At 37.5% G+C, this 18,285-nt stretch overlaps 1 protein-coding gene across 3 annotated transcripts in view; it reads right to left on the bottom strand.

Moving 5' to 3' along the window:
• LOC110445844 (nucleoredoxin-like) overlaps window positions 1–18,285 on the bottom strand; it is a 50,967-nt gene that overhangs the window by 4,716 nt on the left and 27,966 nt on the right. For 2 of the 3 annotated variants that reach the window (XM_021490660.1, XM_021490657.1), the window contains exons 2-5: window positions 13,775–14,029; window positions 6,959–7,163; window positions 1,163–1,251; window positions 805–895 (exon numbers count right to left, since the gene is read on the bottom strand). In XM_021490660.1, the coding sequence (XP_021346335.1) occupies window positions 805–895; window positions 1,163–1,251; window positions 6,959–7,163; window positions 13,775–13,936 (547 nt within the window). In that variant the 5' untranslated portion in view covers window positions 13,937–14,029. Of the gene's footprint in view, window positions 1–207; window positions 412–747; window positions 896–1,162; window positions 1,252–6,958; window positions 7,164–13,774; window positions 14,030–18,285 lie in introns of those variants that run through there. The other variant, XM_021490658.1, reaches the window with a different exon arrangement.

Below are 18,285 nucleotides of genomic sequence, written 5' to 3'. Positions count from 1 at the left end.
GTCCGATCGGTTTGACCGTTTAAACGAAAACGGCCCAGGTGTTACTATAATTTGCACTACAATATTGAATGCCCGATACGCAATACGGAAATGACGACACGGTGTACATGCACATTTCGATCAAGATAATTGAGTCCGAGCTGTACTTTTTCCGGAAGTACGTCACGAAAATGGACGCTGATGACGATGTGTGGAGCCACCTTAAGCATTTGTTCATTCTGTATCTGTCTGCACTTAACTTTTGTTTGTGTCTATCTATCTATCTTTATCCTTTCTTGTGTCCCTGTATTTCATTCCCTGTTCATTCCGTCTCAATTTTTAATTCAATGATAACTGTGTCAGTCTGCTGTCCTCCATTTGTTTATCTACCTGTCTGCCTCCTTACCTGCTGTCCTCCATTCGTTTATCTACCTGTCTGTCTCCTTACCTGCTGTCCTCCATTTGTTTATCTACCTGTCTGCCTCCTTCCTTGCTGTCCTCCATTCGTTTATCTACCTGTCTCCCCCCCTACCTGCTGTCCCCCATTCGTTTATCTACCTGTCTGCCTCCTTGCCTGCTGTTCTCCATTCGTTTATCTACCTGTCTCCCCCCCTACCTGCTGTCCCCCATTCGTTTATCTACCTGTCTCCCTCCTTACCTGCTGTCCTCCATTTGTTTATCTACCTGTCTGCCTCCTTCCTTGCTGTCCTCCATTCGTTTATCTACCTGTCTGCCTCCTTGCCTGCTGTTCTCCATTCGTTTATCTACCTGTCTGCCTCCTTACCTGCTGTCCTCCATTTGTTTATCTACCTGTTGCCTCCTTACCTGTGAAGAGAACCAGGGAAGGGCTCTCATTCAGAGCCACAGCTTCCCCTTCCGTTAGAGGATTCAAAGGCTTGGGATACCATGGGAACTCCTAGATAGGGAAAAATACAATATTGAGTATTAACTGTTATATTAAAATGTTGAGAATCATACTCTTAATGTATGAATAGCAATAAATAAAGATCTGTCAGTGTCAGATTTCTCAGAATAAAATTCTAATTTTGTGTTTTAAGGTATGTACAGAATGATGGACTCCATTGGTTAACACTATTGAATTTTGATAATGAGTTCACATTATTGTTGGTTACGTTCCCCTTCACGACCGAGTTGTAAATCATTCATGATTGTACCAACACACCAGTCCATCTTTATCCACATTGACTGCTGTTCGGCCATTTAAGGTGACCACCTCTCCATTGCCATCAAGGATCACAAAAGTGGGAATACCTGGAACATCAACAAAACATCTGTCATAGCCTAACTAAAAAAAACTCTTTGAATAAAGACAGAGATACATTAGATCTGGTTAAAATTATTTTGAACTTCAATAATTCTGAATAAAAACAAGCATTGTGGCACATAACAAAGTACAATATTATACTATTAGTATGGGTGGTCGGGTGGCGCAGTGGATAACCACTCGCCTTTCACCAAGGCAGCCAGGGTACGATTTCCAGATCGGATATGAAAAGGTATAAGGTCACATGCCCAACCACGTGGGTTTTCTCCGGGTACTCCGGTTTCCTTCCACATTAAGACCCCTGCACGCTAACATCCGGGCCAACAAGAGTGATTAATATAAGTTGTATAACTTGTTTCATAATTGTTGTAAAATAAATACCAGTTAAAGTTTATATACCAATAAAATGACATACATATACTGAAAGAATTCATTAAGAAATGCTCAGGCATTCAGCATGTATTGCTTTGGAAAGAATTAGTATAATTGGAGATTTGATAACTTGACATTGGCATAATTTCAACAAACTTTATAAGTGCTGCATTCCAGGATGCTACAGACCAAATACCATGACTCTAAGTGTTTTGGTTATTCTGAAGAATTTGATTTTCAAACATGTTGCCAATGGAGAGACAGACATGTCATGTCACAGCATAAAATCACCTACCCTTTCAGTTCATGAGCTAATAATGTAATAATGTTAGAAATTCATATTTTTTACTTTGTGTCAGTTTCTAACTATCTGCAGGACTTTATGGCATTACGTAAACTTGTTGCTTAAACTAGTCAAGAAAACACTGAACAAATACTTGAACATTTAACATTCAAGTTTGAACTAAAATCTATTTAATAGACATAAAATATTTTATTTGAAGTTTGAAAAGACAATTAGCTAGATTTTACACATGGGAGTCCAGATACATATTCTCAGCTATCTTTCCTACAGATTTTCCAAAACTTATATACAATAAAAACACAATACATCTCCAGCACAAACGCAGGCATACACACATAGGGAGATATTAGCCAGGTGGAATAGGACTAGTAGTTAGCGCCTGATAAGGCAGCTCCTTTGAATTCCTCAAAATTGTATTGATTTATGTATATGCTAATTGTATTGATTAAATTATTATTAAATGTAAATGTTAACTGTACTGATTGAATGAATTGTAAATGCTGTAAAGCACTTTACAGTGGCTTATTATAGCTAGATAGGGGGCTTTACCAAATGTTGTATATCTACTTATTTATATTTTTATGAGACACCTAGCCATATTTTGTAATTAACAGTAACACATAGAAAGCAATGTACCAAGCAGACCCATTATTTTACTACTGACTGCGGCTACTACCATCACTTGTACCATTGATAATGGTCAATAACGGACAGTGATTCATTCCTTAATCACCCGGAGAACAATCTAAAACCGTACTATACTAAAATAATGCTTATTTCCCTCAAAGGAATTTCAACTACTTTGTCTATTCTTCTGATAATGGACAATCAAACAAAAGCACATTAACAGCTTAGTCCTCGGGCAGTACAATGGAGAGCGGACTGAACAGCTTGGTCCTCGGGCAGTACAAAGGAGAGCGGACTTCACAGCTTGGTCCTCGGGCAGTACAAAGGAGAGCGGACTCAACAGCTTGGTCTTTGGGCAGTACAAAGGAGAGCGGACTTAACAGCTTGGTCCTCGAGCAGTACAAAGGAGAGCGGACTTAACAGCTTGGTCCTCGAGCAGTACAAAGGAGAGCGGACTTAACAGCTTGGTCCTGGGGCAGTACAAAGGAGAGCGGACTCAACAGCTTGGTCCTCGGCAGTACAAAGGAGAGTGGACTTAACAGCTTGGTCCTCGCACAGTACAAAGGAGAGCGGACTTAACAACTTGGTCCTCGGGCAGTACAAAGGAGAGCGGACTCAACAGCTTGGTCCTCGCGCAGTACAAAGGAGAGCGGCCTCAACAGCTTGGTCCTCGGGCATCAAAGGAGAGTGGACTCAACAGCTTGGTCCTCGGGCAGTACAAAGGAGAGCTGACTCAACAGCTTGGTCCTCGGGCAGTACAAAGGAGAGCGGTCTTAACAGCTTGGTCCTCGGGCAGTACAAAAGAGAGCGGACTCAACAGCTTGGTCCTCGGGCAGTACAAAGGAGAGCGGACTCAACAGCTTGGTCCTCGGGCAGTACAAAGGAGAGCGGACTCAACAACTTGGTCCTCGGGCAGTACAAAGTAGAGCGGACTTAACAGCTTGGTCCTCGGGCAGTACAAAAGAGAGCGGACTCAACAACTTGGTCCTCTGGCAGTACAAAGGAGAGCGGACTCAACAGCTTGGTCCTCGGGCAGTACAAAAGAGAGCGGACTCAACAGCTTGGTCCTCGGGCAGTACAAAAGAGAGTGGACTCAACAGCTTGGTCCTCGGGCAGTACAAAGGAGAGCGGACTCAACAGCTTGGTCCTCGGGCAGTACAAAGGAGAGCGGACTTAACAGCTTGGTCCTCGGGCAGTACAAAGGAGAGCGGACTTAACAGCTTGGTCCTCGGGCAGTACAAAGGAGAGCGGACTCAACAGCTTGGTCCTTGGGCAGTACAAAGGAGAGCGGACCTAACAGCTTGGTCCTCGGGCAGTACAAAGGAGAGCGGACTCAACAGCTTGGACCTCGGGAAGTACAAAGGAGAGCGGACCTAACAGGTTGGTCCTCGGGCAGTACAAAGGAGAGCGGACTTCACAGCTTGGTCCTTGGGCAGTACAAAGGAGAGCGGACTTCACAGCTTGGTCCTCAGGCAGTACAAAGGAGAGCGGACTCAACAGCTTGGTCCCCGGGCAGTACAAAGGAGAGCAGACTTCACAGCTTGGTCCTCGGGCAGTACAAAGGAGAGCGGACTCAAAAGCTTGGTCCTCGGGCAGTACAAAGGAGAGAGGACTCAACAGCTTGGTCCTCGGGTAGTACAAAGGAGAGCGGACTCAACAGCATGGTCCTCGGGCAGTACAAAGGAGAGTGGACTCAACAGCTTGGTCCTCGGGCAGTACAAAATAGAGCGGACTTAACAGCTTGGTCCTCAGGCAGTACAAAAGAGAGCGGACTCAACAGCTTGGTCCACGGGCAGTTCAAAGGAGAGCGGACTCAACAGCTTGGTCCACGGGCAGTACAAAGGAGAGCAGACTTCTTTGGGCAGTACAAAGGAGAGCGGACTTCACAGCTTGGTCCTTGGGCGGTACAAAGGAGAGCGGACTTCACAGCTTGGTCCCCGGGCAGTACAAAGGAGAGCGGACTCAAAAGCTTGGTCCTCGGGCAGTACAAAGGAAAGCGGACCTAACAGCTTGGTCCTCGGGCAGTACAAAGGAGAGCAGACTCTCTACTAATGAATGTGATTCATTAAACATCAGATGTAGAAGCAACGCTGCACTATTCAGTACACACAGGGTAGGTCAGTATAGGCTAGCAGCCTTTATATCGGTTAGATGTGTGCTAAAAACAAACAGAACAGAAACAAACAAAAATTCACTGATAGTATCATGCTGAAGCTGCAGAATCAATGATTTTACTAATTAAATTAAAAAATATTTTTTCTTTAAAGCCAGGAAACAGCTGATGTACAAATGCCTAGAGGGTTGCTTTTTGCTTTACATCCCTCAAACTCAATGGCTAATTTGATTATATTTCTTTTGTTTTCCCAGCAGCTGTTGTACATATAAATTTGCCTAGAGGAATGGATTATTTTGTGATGTCTTTTTTCTGTATTCCTCTAACATCCTACGTGTACGTGGCGTTTGATTGTTTTTATATTGGGGCCTTGTAAACTCGTACAGCAAAGAGGTAGATCAAAATAGGTTCCAACACTTACACAGTGTTTATTACCGCTATCTACAGTTTCCTTCTCATCAATACTAAATGATAGCACGAACTCTAATTCTATCGAGGCCCCAGTTATGCAGACACATTTAGGTCCAACCTCTCAATGTTACAGAAACACACACAACTCTCTGTCCCATTGATTTCGTTTTTGGAATTTTTCCCATTACACATTTTATTTGCACATTTGTATTCAAATCACTTATTTGTAACCCAAATGAGAATATTGCTGGAGATATATACTCCCATGGGTATATCTGTTCTTAAAAAATTGTAGAATTCTGGAACATTTCAAAGTTCGTTGATTTTTTTAGAATGACGGTCTGTCTGACTGCACATTGTTTTTAGATAAAACTACTAGTACAATACTAAACAAATCAAAAGGACCATTGGGCCTGTATTGCACAGTGTATAGTTGTTTAATTTTTCGAGGTAAATGTTTGGCAGCTGTCCCAATCAGAACATTGTTATCAAGCTTTGTGTTACTTTTGTATTTTGAAGATGGGATTTATTTTACAAGTGTTTTGTGAAAATTACGTAAATGTGATGTAGAACTGCTGTTTATTCTTCATCATTTGGCAGCAAAACGGTACACAGATTTTTTAATTGAGTCTGTAAATAATTATTTACGGGGATTATAATTCATGGTACGTACATTTACTAATATTCGCCGAGTATTTAATTTCACACTCTCTTTGGTGACCAGGAATATAGCGAAATAAAATCCTCCACAAATATTACTCTCACCATTCCTGTTAAAGTGTTTCTTTTGTTATCGAGACCGAGGTTGACACCTTGGATTTTCGATCATTAGCTTCCCTTCTTAGCCCTTAGAATCTCCATGTCAAATAACATTCTAATCCTTCTTCTGGAAAGGTCTTTAAAAGATTTTTTATTTGGCCATGCCCATCTGAATCCTGGGGTACCACAACCTTCATTTAACCACTGAATTACACTGGCCCTGGGATGCTTCATACCAAATTAAGTCAAAATTGCTTTAACCGTTCTGGATTAGTTATCTTTTAATTGAAATGTTAACTGATGCCAGACTCTGCATTATGGAACCTGCTCACTCAGAGCCATTTGAGCCACTGGTTACCTCAAAATTAAAGCGGTACATGTCTAACAATATACGCCCGTCAAATGCCATATTCTGTAGTGTTATATACTTTCTTACATTGAAATAAAATCTGCATCATTCTAAGAGTGGTTCGCTGACATGCTATAAAAAATGTAGGAGAAAATCTCCGGACAAAAAAATCAAATACTGAAATAAACAAAGGGCAATTACTTATGCAAAATTGTTGAATCAAAATTCTTTTAAGGGAGACACAACTTCATATCATGATTATAATGTATACCAAGTTTCAAAGAGATCCGTTGAAAAATGTAGGAGGAGATTGCCGGACAAAATTCAAATACTGAAATGAACAAAGGGCAATAACTTTTGGAAAAATTGTCGAATCAATAATACTTTCTTCAAATTTGACGGGTGTATAAAAAGTGTTCAAAATAACAATCTTAAAAGTTAACCATATGTAAAGAAACCCTATTCTTATTTCTACTTGTGTGGGCCTGAAATTTGATTTTAAGCCTTTCACCCCTAATGTCACATTTGAACCTTGCCAAATCAAAGACTAGGCAAGTCCAGTTGAGATATGTAGGGGTGAATGCGTTAATCTTTTAGTTAATCAGTTAGACCTAACCCTACCTTATAGCCCTCCAAACAATATATATATGTACATATATGATAACAATCTATAACCTGTCACAACTTTATTTTATTCATGTAAGAATGCCAAATAACCCTGGAATGCAGTCTTCACAATTTCAAGAGAATGTGCCTTACCATCAACACCAAATATAGCTTTGAGCTTCTCCATCCGGCTATCACCGAACGGTATGGCCCACCAGGGCATGGTTTCCAGGTATTTACTGAACGATTCTTCACTGCGGTCCGACGACACAAACACCACCTCTATGTGCTTCCCAATGGACTCCAGCTTCTCATAAAGCTTGATCACCTCCGGGGTGAACGCTCGACAGGGTGGACACTGCAGTAAAGGAAGGACAAATAATGTAACAAACAGTTCCTCACAATCTTTTTCATCCCTTGCTTTTTTTCGATTTCAGAACATTTTATTGTAACGATCTCAAGTACAAACAGGTCCTTGCATTGTGGGGAAGATGGGGAAAATTCAACCCAACAATTAAAAAAATAAATAAATGTAAAACCCTAACCCTATACTGGAGGGTTTGACAATTTAAGAATCCTAAATACCCTGAGGGTTGAAATTTTACTATCTCATTCCCAAAAGGATGAATGAACTTTTTTCTGTAACTCCTAAATGTGGAAATGATTTTAATTTTCTTGCTCTAACATTGCAATTGTTTCTGTAAAAAGAATGCTTTGTATGCAAATATCCAGCTATATCACCTGACTGTAAAAAGTGATGCCATTGAGTTGTTTTCAGTGTGACATTACAGAAAACAGACACAGGTAGATCATGGATACACCTGTCTAGGGTAAGAGTGTGGGAGACGGATATGCCTGTCTGCCAAGTGCAAAAGAATATATTGTCCATCATATGTTAAAAATTCTTTGGTGTGGCATATCCCCTGTGAACAGTTGACCCTAGATAAATGTCTGATGACATGTGGCTTTCATTTTCTAAAGACGAACTGGTCATACAGAAATAGGGCTAATTAACAGTGACTGACCACACAGACTGTTTCAGGTATTGTGTAGACATCACACAAATATTCCATCTACACCAGACACCACAAACTATTAACTTCAAATCTGAAAAAAAAACGTGTAAAACAAAATGTAAAATTTCAGCATTGCATAAGGTATATCTCTCAATTAACACAAACGGGTGAATTATCTACTGGATAGGACTGGTAGACACTAAAGCCAGAGGACTACAGTACAATATAGTGAGGAACAGATTGGACACTAGAGCCAGAGGACTACAGTACAATATAGTGATGAACAGATTACAATTACTGCGATGTACACACAGCTCTGGGAAGACACAGAAAGACATTGTCAGACAGCAGCCCACCAGGAAAACATTGTAGGATTTCTGAGGGCCAAATCCACATCAAATGGTGCTATGTCTGAGGTGAGTGTAGGATGGAAGAGGATTGACGTGAGTTGTGGGAACTGTAGGGTTGTGTTAGTGCCCTCAGACACATCAAAGGGGAGCCAACACCGCTGACACTCAGACAAACACATTCTACAGTGCTAGGTTTCCCAGTTACATAGATTCATTGGAGGCAAAGGCCATGTGTATCAGCAATAACTGTTACAACTGATATGTGAGAAACCTACCATTAACACTGCACAGAAATTGTGCATGCATGTTCCTGAATCCAATTGTCTTTTTAAAAATTAATACTAACCAAGCAAAAACTCACATTACAACATATTTTACATTAAGCTTTATTTAGTAAAACTGGCAAATGCGTAAATATAATAACATAAAGCTCCAAATCGTTTAGACTGATCAACAAACAACCTCGTCATTCAGTCAGAAATGTGGTAACAAATGATAAGTAAGACGTGACCTTGACCTCTAAACCTTGTACAGGTGTAATTAACAATGGAGACAAAATCAAACTTTACTTTAGGGTTATATTTGTGACACAAGACAATGTTTCCAGGAACATTATTGTCATCTAATAACCAAGAGCCCCTGCAGGAAATGGGCCTCTTTATCTTTTTTTTTATTTGTACATTATCCAGACTTTTTCAGTATTTATATGCTTTTATTGGTTTGCAATTCAATCTTTGTAACATTTGGATAAACAATGAAAATTCGAATTAATATAAGTTGATTGATTGCATACAATTAAGTATTCTGTTCCTTTTTTGTACCAAAGGTCTGATAAATCTCCTTCATTTCTTTTAATTCACAGATTGGAGATGAGAACCTTTTAAAAAATGTATGCTTATAAAAGCCTTAATTGGGTATTAAATTTTCAACAAGATACAATCAAGTTTTTAAACAAGATACAAGAGAAATAAGAATACTTTCCAAACCTAGAGTACATCTGTGGTAATATTGATTAAATCATAAAAATACAGACATTTGACTACCGACTCTTTAACAGTAATATTGATTCTTCTGCCTTCTGGCGGAGCAACTGTATGTTAACATGAACCTGTACTAATTAGGAAGTTAAGGACTGGAGAAGAACATCAGGATATTTAACATTGACCTTTAACAATTACCTTTACCTTAAATGACAGTACCTGGAAATAAGTATGTGACCCCAGGCTTAGCTGAAATTTAGACTGGCATTAAGGAGTTGTAGCACGTTATGACCACATCATTTTCATGTGTGGGCGTTGATAGATGGATGGGCATTAAAACCTAACAGGCAATCAACATTTATAACGCTTTTAAATTTTGTAACTCTCATATACATGTTCTTCAATAAATCATTGAGAGACTGGATAAACGTCTTGATAATGTTCACAAAAAAAAGTTTCATCATAATAAGATTATGCTGCATAAAGACATTCAGTGTATTGTAAAAGTCATAACTCCCTCATCCAATGTGATGTTCATTGCCTAACCAGCTTTCTCAACATCTTCCAAAACAAACACCAATGATTGTAGAGAATGGAAAGAAAACATACACCATCAGCATCTTTGCCAAAGAGGGCTAGAAATCATCAGAAGGTAACTTTCTGTCACAATATTTAGGTTGGCTACATAGACTTTGTAGAGATTCCATTGGTCCACGGAGCCGACACAACATAACAACAGTCGCTGTGGTAACAGCTGTTAGGGTAGTTGTAGTAGCCAACAGCACAGGAAGTGCATTAACCCGTGGGTGGAGAGGTATATCTCTGTCAGAAACACATATTACAACAACAGCGCAAGATGGAACTCTGATGCAGATGCAATGTGCATCATCTCAATTTGCAGGAAACCTGTTTTTTATCACTTGCAAATAAAATATAGAGTGTGATTAATGACACAAATATGTTATTTTTTCTGTAATATATCACCAGTATGATAAAAGCCTTTTGTAACTAAATCCATCGAGAGAGCAGAAAAGTGACAATAAAATCTGAATTCTGCGCGAAACACAAGATCAACTTCCTATATCAAAGAAGGCATTTTTTTTTTTGTACCATTCTTGCATAATCACGTGGATTTTTTTTTTATTCTGATAGTCAATTTCATGTTTTATCTCTTATGCGTCTAAATTATCCTAAATTTTAAATTTGATTTAAGTAGCCTTGTCTGAAGGCATAAAAAAAACACTAAAAATGATTCGACTTTTACAGATTGTAAATACATGTACCTCTAATTCAGTCAAACACAGTGAATCAGATATGACCCACACAAGGTATTTTTAAGCCGAATGTTTTTTCCTATCTTTTTTATTGTTTGATGAGATTACAAGTGCCACAGTTTGCAGCTACATTGCAATATTAGAAGGAGCACATGCATCACATACGTAGCGCATTCCTCCAGAGCTTTACGGCCTACCACTCATGTTACTATAGATTTACACTAGAGCACATCTGTCCCTGTCAATTCTAGGGCCACTAAAGCCACATTCTTACAGAGCCTACATGCACAACATATAGCATGACCTTGAAGTTCTTACTCATGTTTAATGTTATTTAATTCATAGGTTCCAAAATACTCCTGAATTATCTGATATTACATTCTATATCTGATATTACATTATATATCTGATATTACATTCTATATCTGATATTACATTATATATCTGATATTACATTATATATCTGATATTACATTATAAGTCACAGTATTTTTCTCAAGTATTTAGGGTTCAACTTAAATCAGAAGTTTTTCGGAGCATGTTAGATTTTATAACAAGGTAACTTGCATCTTTTTTCTCGTTTTTACAAGGGGTTCAAGAGCCTACTGGTATATATGGTGAGGTCTACATCATTCTGCTTCCACTTAAACAAGAGGTCCCTGTCGCAGACCTAATAAATTTTGATAGATTTAAAACTCTCTGATTCCAGTATATAACTCTACCTTACATTTGTAATACTGGTAGTTAGTGATAGAATAACTTGGACATTCCAGTATACCCATCTTATTTATGGTTTATCATTTTTAATGATTTAAAGCTCAGATGTGACTACTCCACCCCGAACTAACATCACCTGGTCAACAAGAGTAATTAATATAAGATAAAATAACTTTTTTCATAATTGTTATAAAATACAGAAAGTTCGTAACACACAAACAACCAGAAAGTGTACTTAGGTACGTTGCAAAATATTAATCATGTACTCAGCGAAGACGAAACCTCTGCTTTCCTTGAAGTGTCCCCAACACCATGTAAACTATTTTGTCTCAACTTTAAAACTTGAACATAAATGATTTTTAGACTCTGATCCAGGCTATTCTTAGTCAAATCTCATGTGAAATTATTTAAGGGACAACGAAACTCATTCATGGTGTTAATGACATGGGGTAAGTAAATTGAACACTTTCATGCATCGTTTTAGCAGTTGGAGATCTCCATTCTTGAAAGTACTCAACAATTTTTATTCCCATGTTTTCTGTTAATATACTGATTATTAACCAAAATTCTATGAAAAACTACATGTTATCTGAGAGAATTTCAAGGCTATAACAATATTAAATCATGTAACACTAAAACAACATTACAAGTATGCATACAAAGCAGCTCCTATGGGCATAGGGATGGGAGATCTTTTCAAGCTGAGTCCAGACAACATTAGATAAAGGCAATACATCACAGTGAGCTCCCAGTAACTACTTACTAATATATATGATATCGGTGCAATCAGGCCTAGCCCTGGTGTATGTAGCCTATCATCAGCACCCTCCTCAGCTCCTGTCTAGATTTACCTAATCCATACAACTTAACCCCCTCCCAACCAAAACACTGGGAGGAAAATTTCTTTTTTATGAGCATCATCTGTAAGTTATGTGTTCTGTGCTCATCTTCAGATCAAGTGCCCTGAGCCTTGTTAGTTTTAATACAGTAGTTACAAATACCTATCGTAACATTTATCAATGTCTGCTATAAAACTGATTCTTTTCTCTTTCTATATCCTTGCAACATTATGCTTAGAGATGTATAGCCTGGATCCGAGTCTTAAAAGGTTTCATTTATGTTCAAATTTTAAAGTTAATACAGTGCACTAAATCTATTTCAGAATTTCTGTAAAAAAAATCTTTTAATATCTTTTTTTATGATTTTAACATTTTTCATTGTCAGAAAAAAAGGCATATGATGGACAGAAGACTTATGACTTTTTTACTTTAATTATTTTACAAAAAAAACCTCCATCAGCTTTATATTTCATTAGGAAAAAGGAATTCTAATATAATTCAAAGTAAAAACTGAATGTTGAGGAATTTAGTGTTTCGAAAAAGCCCTCATTTAATGGAAAGTAATAATAACAAAAAGTACAATAAATTGACTGCTTTAAGATGTATATCAATCTAACTTGTAGCTTTATAGAAGCACCACACAATGTGCTGAATCTCCTGACTGTAACTCTCCCTGTGCCTCCCTTCACATCCAAAAATGCCTGGCCTAACATTCAGGGCCTTCCACAAATTACATATCCGTTGAAAGAATAAAAGTTACCTTATCCACACAATTATTTTTGTTCAGGCAGTGAATGTCATTCTCATATCTACGATCTACCAAAAGACAGCTTTTTTACATAGATAGAAAGAAACAAGATTCCTACTCCATCTCGGTCTAGTGAGAGGTACAAATCACACCTATCTGGAGAGTAACATTAGCCCTCTATACCTCCTCCTCCCTCTCTACCTCTGATTTACGTGACATTTACCATACAGCTGATAAGGCACCGAGCAAAGGGTGGTGGCGAGGGTATAACAACACCATAATATTCACAAATATCAAATTCCTGTTAAAACTTTTCTTTGAGCAGAGTTACTTTTTCAAATGTCCTAAAGCAGTATTCATTTTTATTTAATTGGTAGCATTATAATAAAGTCGGTACACATACCGGTTAACTTTACAACAGTGCAGAAATTCTTCAAAAAATTATACAAACTTTTTGTATATCTATTGAAGTACTGTGAACAGACTTCTGGGAGTGACATATTTTTTTTAAATGAAAACAAAAGATTATGGATTTGCACCTTTAATTCTGTCTATATTTTTTCCAAAAAGATGTTCCCAATTACTTTAGACCAGACCTATGCATTGTCACTTTGTGATTTACTCAAAAAGATCTAAACAACACGATTACCCACTGAGCGAAATACTTACATTACGTAAACTTAAGGTTTACAAAGTAACCTAAAAAGGTTCTCATGTATTTATTTGAAGATTCAAAGAGTTAACTGAAGACTTACCTAGTGGATAGAGGACTTACCAATTGAGCTGAATATTTACCCAGTGAGCTGAAGACTTAAAGAGTGAGCTGAAGATTTATCCAGTGAGCTGAAGACTTAAAGAGTAAGCTGAAGGTTTACCCAGTTTGCTGAAGGTTTACCCAGGTGGATTGAGGACTTAAAGAGTGAGCTGAAGATTTACCCAGTGTACCCAGTGAGCTGGAAACTTACCCAGTGGATTGAGGACTTACCTGGTGAACTGGAGATTTACCCAGTGAGCTGAAGACTTACCAAGTGACACAAAAACTTACCCAGTGAGCTGAGAAGTAAATCCCCACAAATTTCCCTTTCAAGTGTTCTAGAGCATCACATTCTTCTTTAACATTGTTTATAAGTTTGCCACTCATAACTTCTGTGAATTTCTTCCTCCTCCACGGAAACTCACAGCCCTCAGGGTCTTCAGTGAGACGCATGTAGCCATCTGTAGTTATTTTTTTCCCTGTTTCTCCATCTAATAATACAAGCTTGGGGATGCCTTGTACCCGGAACTTCTTGGCCAGCTTACCCTGTAAACAAGGAATGAAGATGTAGAATACTATCAAACGGACAGACCACCCTCTTTAAGCTAGAAAGGTTTATAAGATTTCAAATCTTAACCAACATACATGTATCTTATAAAATATAAAAGATATCTTTTATGTATATATACGTATGTAGACATAAGATATCAACACAGCAAATATATTTGGTAATCACTAATATTTTTAAACCTTCCGACCATCTTCCGGGGATTAGTTTTAATGCCTTGGTTTTCAATATTATAATACAACTAGAAATTGTTGGCTAACAATTTGGTGGGCTTTTCACCCCTGTATTGACTGATTTGGCCTTCTAATAATAACCTGTGCAAGTCTACAGTAGCTGACTGAGTGGTGTGGGATTCCCCCGGAGTGCGAACTAACATGGTCAGGTGATTGACTATCAAGTTTGAAAAAATGATTGACTTTGAATGACTTTCAAGGTCACAGAGGTCATATATGTAAAAAATATTGAAACCTCTTTTTCTGAATGAGCAATAATTCCAGGGTAACGATGTTTGGCAAAGAAGCATGCTTGAATGAAGGGCTTTAAAGTGTGTGCAAATAAATGACCTTGACCTACTCTAAATCTAATTTCAAAGGTGAAAGTCAAAAACCGTTTTCATTTTTGTGCGTTGTCAAGTGCATTCAGTACTCTCAGTACTTTGATTTTTATCAAGACATCTAATACACGCTGGTAATACTACATCGATTACTACGCACTCCCAATCTCAAAAATATGGACAGTTTACATCTCTCCTGCGGTGGGTAAACATCAGCCTTTCTTTGGCGTGGCAACCCCAACCGATATAGACACAAAGATAGTTTCAATAAACGTCCCGACGTACATAGTGGACGAACTATATGACGACATTTACGGACTTCATTCGTATACAACATCGCTCATTGGCTGCCTATATTCATCCATTCTTTCTCTGACGTCAAGGTATCAAATAGTAGGACTCTAGACCTTGTAGAACTTTAGAAGAAGTTTTTTGAAGTCATTATCTTGAAATAGCACATATGAAGTTTGTGACCTTGATTGTGACCCTGATAGTTGATCAATGTCAACCATTTTTTCAAACCTGATACCCACACATTTTATAATCTTAAATATGAAATATCAAGACTCTAGACCTTGTGGAACTTGAGAAGAAGATTTTTTAAGGTTGGTACCCAATATAGTGCCTTTTAACTTTGACCCCTGCCGAAAACCGGAAGTTGACATTTTTTGTTAAAACAGTATAGAAGAAAAAGTTTGCTCTTGCCTATCTCTATGTGATATCCAAAGATCAACCTCGTGTTTGATATCGTTAACGAATTATATTGGTAAAGGCTGTTAACCAATCAGAGTTTGTGGTGGCCATCTTGGAATATTAATTGCTCCAAAAAGTAACATAAGTTTGTAAGGGTCCCTTGAGGAATACATTTATTAATTGTGGTTAATATTGCAATGGCAAAATTGTAGAAGAAGATTGTTGAAGTTTTAACATATTCTCAGCATTTTAAAAGATCAAAGGAAATATTCAAAATGGCGTACAACGTTAACGGAATGACATTCTTCATCGATCTATTGAAGAATTCTTTAAAAAAAAAGAAAAATGAATATTTTTTAAAAATTGTGACCTTTGACCCAACAGCGAGCTTTTTTATTTGACCTATTAAGTAATAACATACAATGGAAAAAAGTTAGCCCTGAAGATTATCTACATATAACATCCGTGCATAAAGGCTGTAAATTCAACCATTTTTGCGTTATAGCCATTTTAAGAGTTTGAGGTATGACGTCATGGCGGCCATTTTGTTTTTTTGATGAAGTTGAAAATGTTACCAAATGTTAGAAGACAACTGGGGAAACTTTTCCCGTTACAACTAGACGAAATATTTGTCATTGATATTGGAGTAAAACAAGTTTTAAAATATTGTGAAACTTTTAAGAGATCAAAGGAAATATTTCAAAATGGCATACAATGTTAACGGAAAATGTAACAGAATAACTAAAGACACCAAATTCATCAGAATGGCATTTTACATTGATCTATAGAAGATTTTTTCAAAAATAATGAAAATTTAATGGTTTTAAAAAAATGGTGACCTTTGACCCAACAGCGAGCTTTTTAATTTGACCTTTTTTCAAAATTACAGACCAACCAAAATTTTAGCCCTGAAGATTATCTACCTATAATATAATTGCATCAATTCTGTAAATTAAACCGTTTTTGAGTTATGGCCATTTTAAGATATTGAGGTATGACGTCATGGTGGCCATATTGGATTTTTGACCTTCTTGAAAATGTTCCTGGAACATCTTCAGACCTTGGCCTACAATATACTTAATGGACTATAAACCTGTCTTTTACCAATCAAAAGATACAGACTCCACAAAAGTATGGAAGAAGAATAAGAATAAGAATCATAACAAAATTAAAACAATAGGTCTTTTCACCAGTTGGTGAAAACCCCTAATAAGGGGAGATAAAAACGTTATTGTTAGAATGTTGTAACTTAAACATGAAAAGTAAGGCTTGAAAACATTAGCGATAATCAACTTTATTTGCAGTGTTGGTTTTTTATGTCAACATATTTAACTGATACATTTGTACATACAAAGTCTTGATAAAGTTGTCATCATTTTATCAACTTAAGTATTGACATTTTTCCTTCAATGAAGGTGAGGTTGGCACACTGATATAACTGGGGCTGTAATTCATTCAGGAGCATTTACTCTCGCAGAGTCATAAAAATAAAAAATTGGATCAAATACTGATAACGAAACTAAAGATGTTTTAATAATACATCTGTGACAGAAAGTGAATTAACATATTTTACATGACATACAGTAATTAAACCAGCACATACTGAGTGGGGTGTTTAATACAACAAATAAGGTATAAAGACAACATGCAGTATCAGTACATCAGAGAATCAGATATTCTCAGAGAAAGTGGAGAAAGCATGTCGTTTTTTGAAGTAATTTTAGATTGGAGAATCGTCTCATTACACAGTCTGTATGATCTGTGCAGTGGCTTGATCACAGAGCTATTTACGTAGGATGTACTGGATCCATCCTGTACTTTTATATCATTACTACTGATACACTGCAAGCTGCACTCTATAGATCTGCACTGCATGACAACATATAAATCTCTCTGGAACTGGAAGGCCCACACTCACACACAGGGACCTGGACATTTGTTACAGCTGCTAGGTTTGGACCTAAACTGTATTCAAAGTAACATATAAACAGGGACCTGAAAATTCATAACAACAGTTATGTTTGGACTGATATGGTCAGAGTAATATCAGATGTTGTAGGGGTTTAGATCAATTCTTCTTGAATATATTTACCAGAAGGGTGGAAGGCTCTTAATTTTGAAAATTCAATCCAGCATTCATGTTTTTGAAATTGAGAGCAGCTTTCCACCCTTCTAGTAAATATATTTAATCATTGGAGGAAGGCATTTTTACAAAGTGTTGACCTAAACATTTAACATGTCTAATCGATATTACTCTCTACAGATTGCCAATCACGAGTTGTTACGATTACTATAGCCATCCACCACTGGGTGGCAGATTCGAGGCCTACGTTGAGCAGTTGCCAAGTACTGGCCACAGGTCGGTGATTTTTCTCTGGTTACTCCAGCTTTCCTCCACCACCAAAACCTGGCATGTCCTTAAATGACCATCGATATCGCTGTTAATAGGATATAAACGCAAGCCAACCAAACCAAACCAAGTCTCTACATATCTAAATAGATCCAAACATCCAAACTGTGACGGACTCTCAGGTCCCTGTGCACTCACCCCTCCAGAGGATCTCACACAATGGTGGGTAGTGTGGCTTAGAAGTTTTAAACCAGCCATAAATTATCCAATAAAGACCAGTGCCTTCACTCACTCACTCATCATTACTCATTAATGGGACAAATCAATGTCAACTATTAATTTTTTAATAGAACTGCAAAGGCTTACACAACACTGCATATATGTGAAGTAATCAGATGGAAAAATGTATTACCAGGATTTTTTATGACATTGGTATGATTTGAAAAATGATCAAGTGACAGAGATCAAATTACAGGCTTGGGACGGCTACGTTATGGATTTCATCTTGTGCAGATCATTGTTTTGGTTTGACATATGGGCACACACAAAGAATCCATACTGGTAATTTCAGATTAACAATTCTAAATTATATTAATAATAAAAGTTGGCTGAAAAACGATATTGAAAATATCAGCAAT

This window comes from Mizuhopecten yessoensis, unplaced genomic scaffold (assembly GCF_002113885.1).
Source record: "Mizuhopecten yessoensis strain PY_sf001 unplaced genomic scaffold, ASM211388v2 scaffold2383, whole genome shotgun sequence".
Lineage (NCBI taxonomy): Eukaryota > Metazoa > Mollusca > Bivalvia > Pectinida > Pectinidae > Mizuhopecten > Mizuhopecten yessoensis.
The sequence above is the reverse complement of the archived record's forward strand: the minus strand, read 5'-3'. Positions and strand labels throughout refer to the sequence as shown.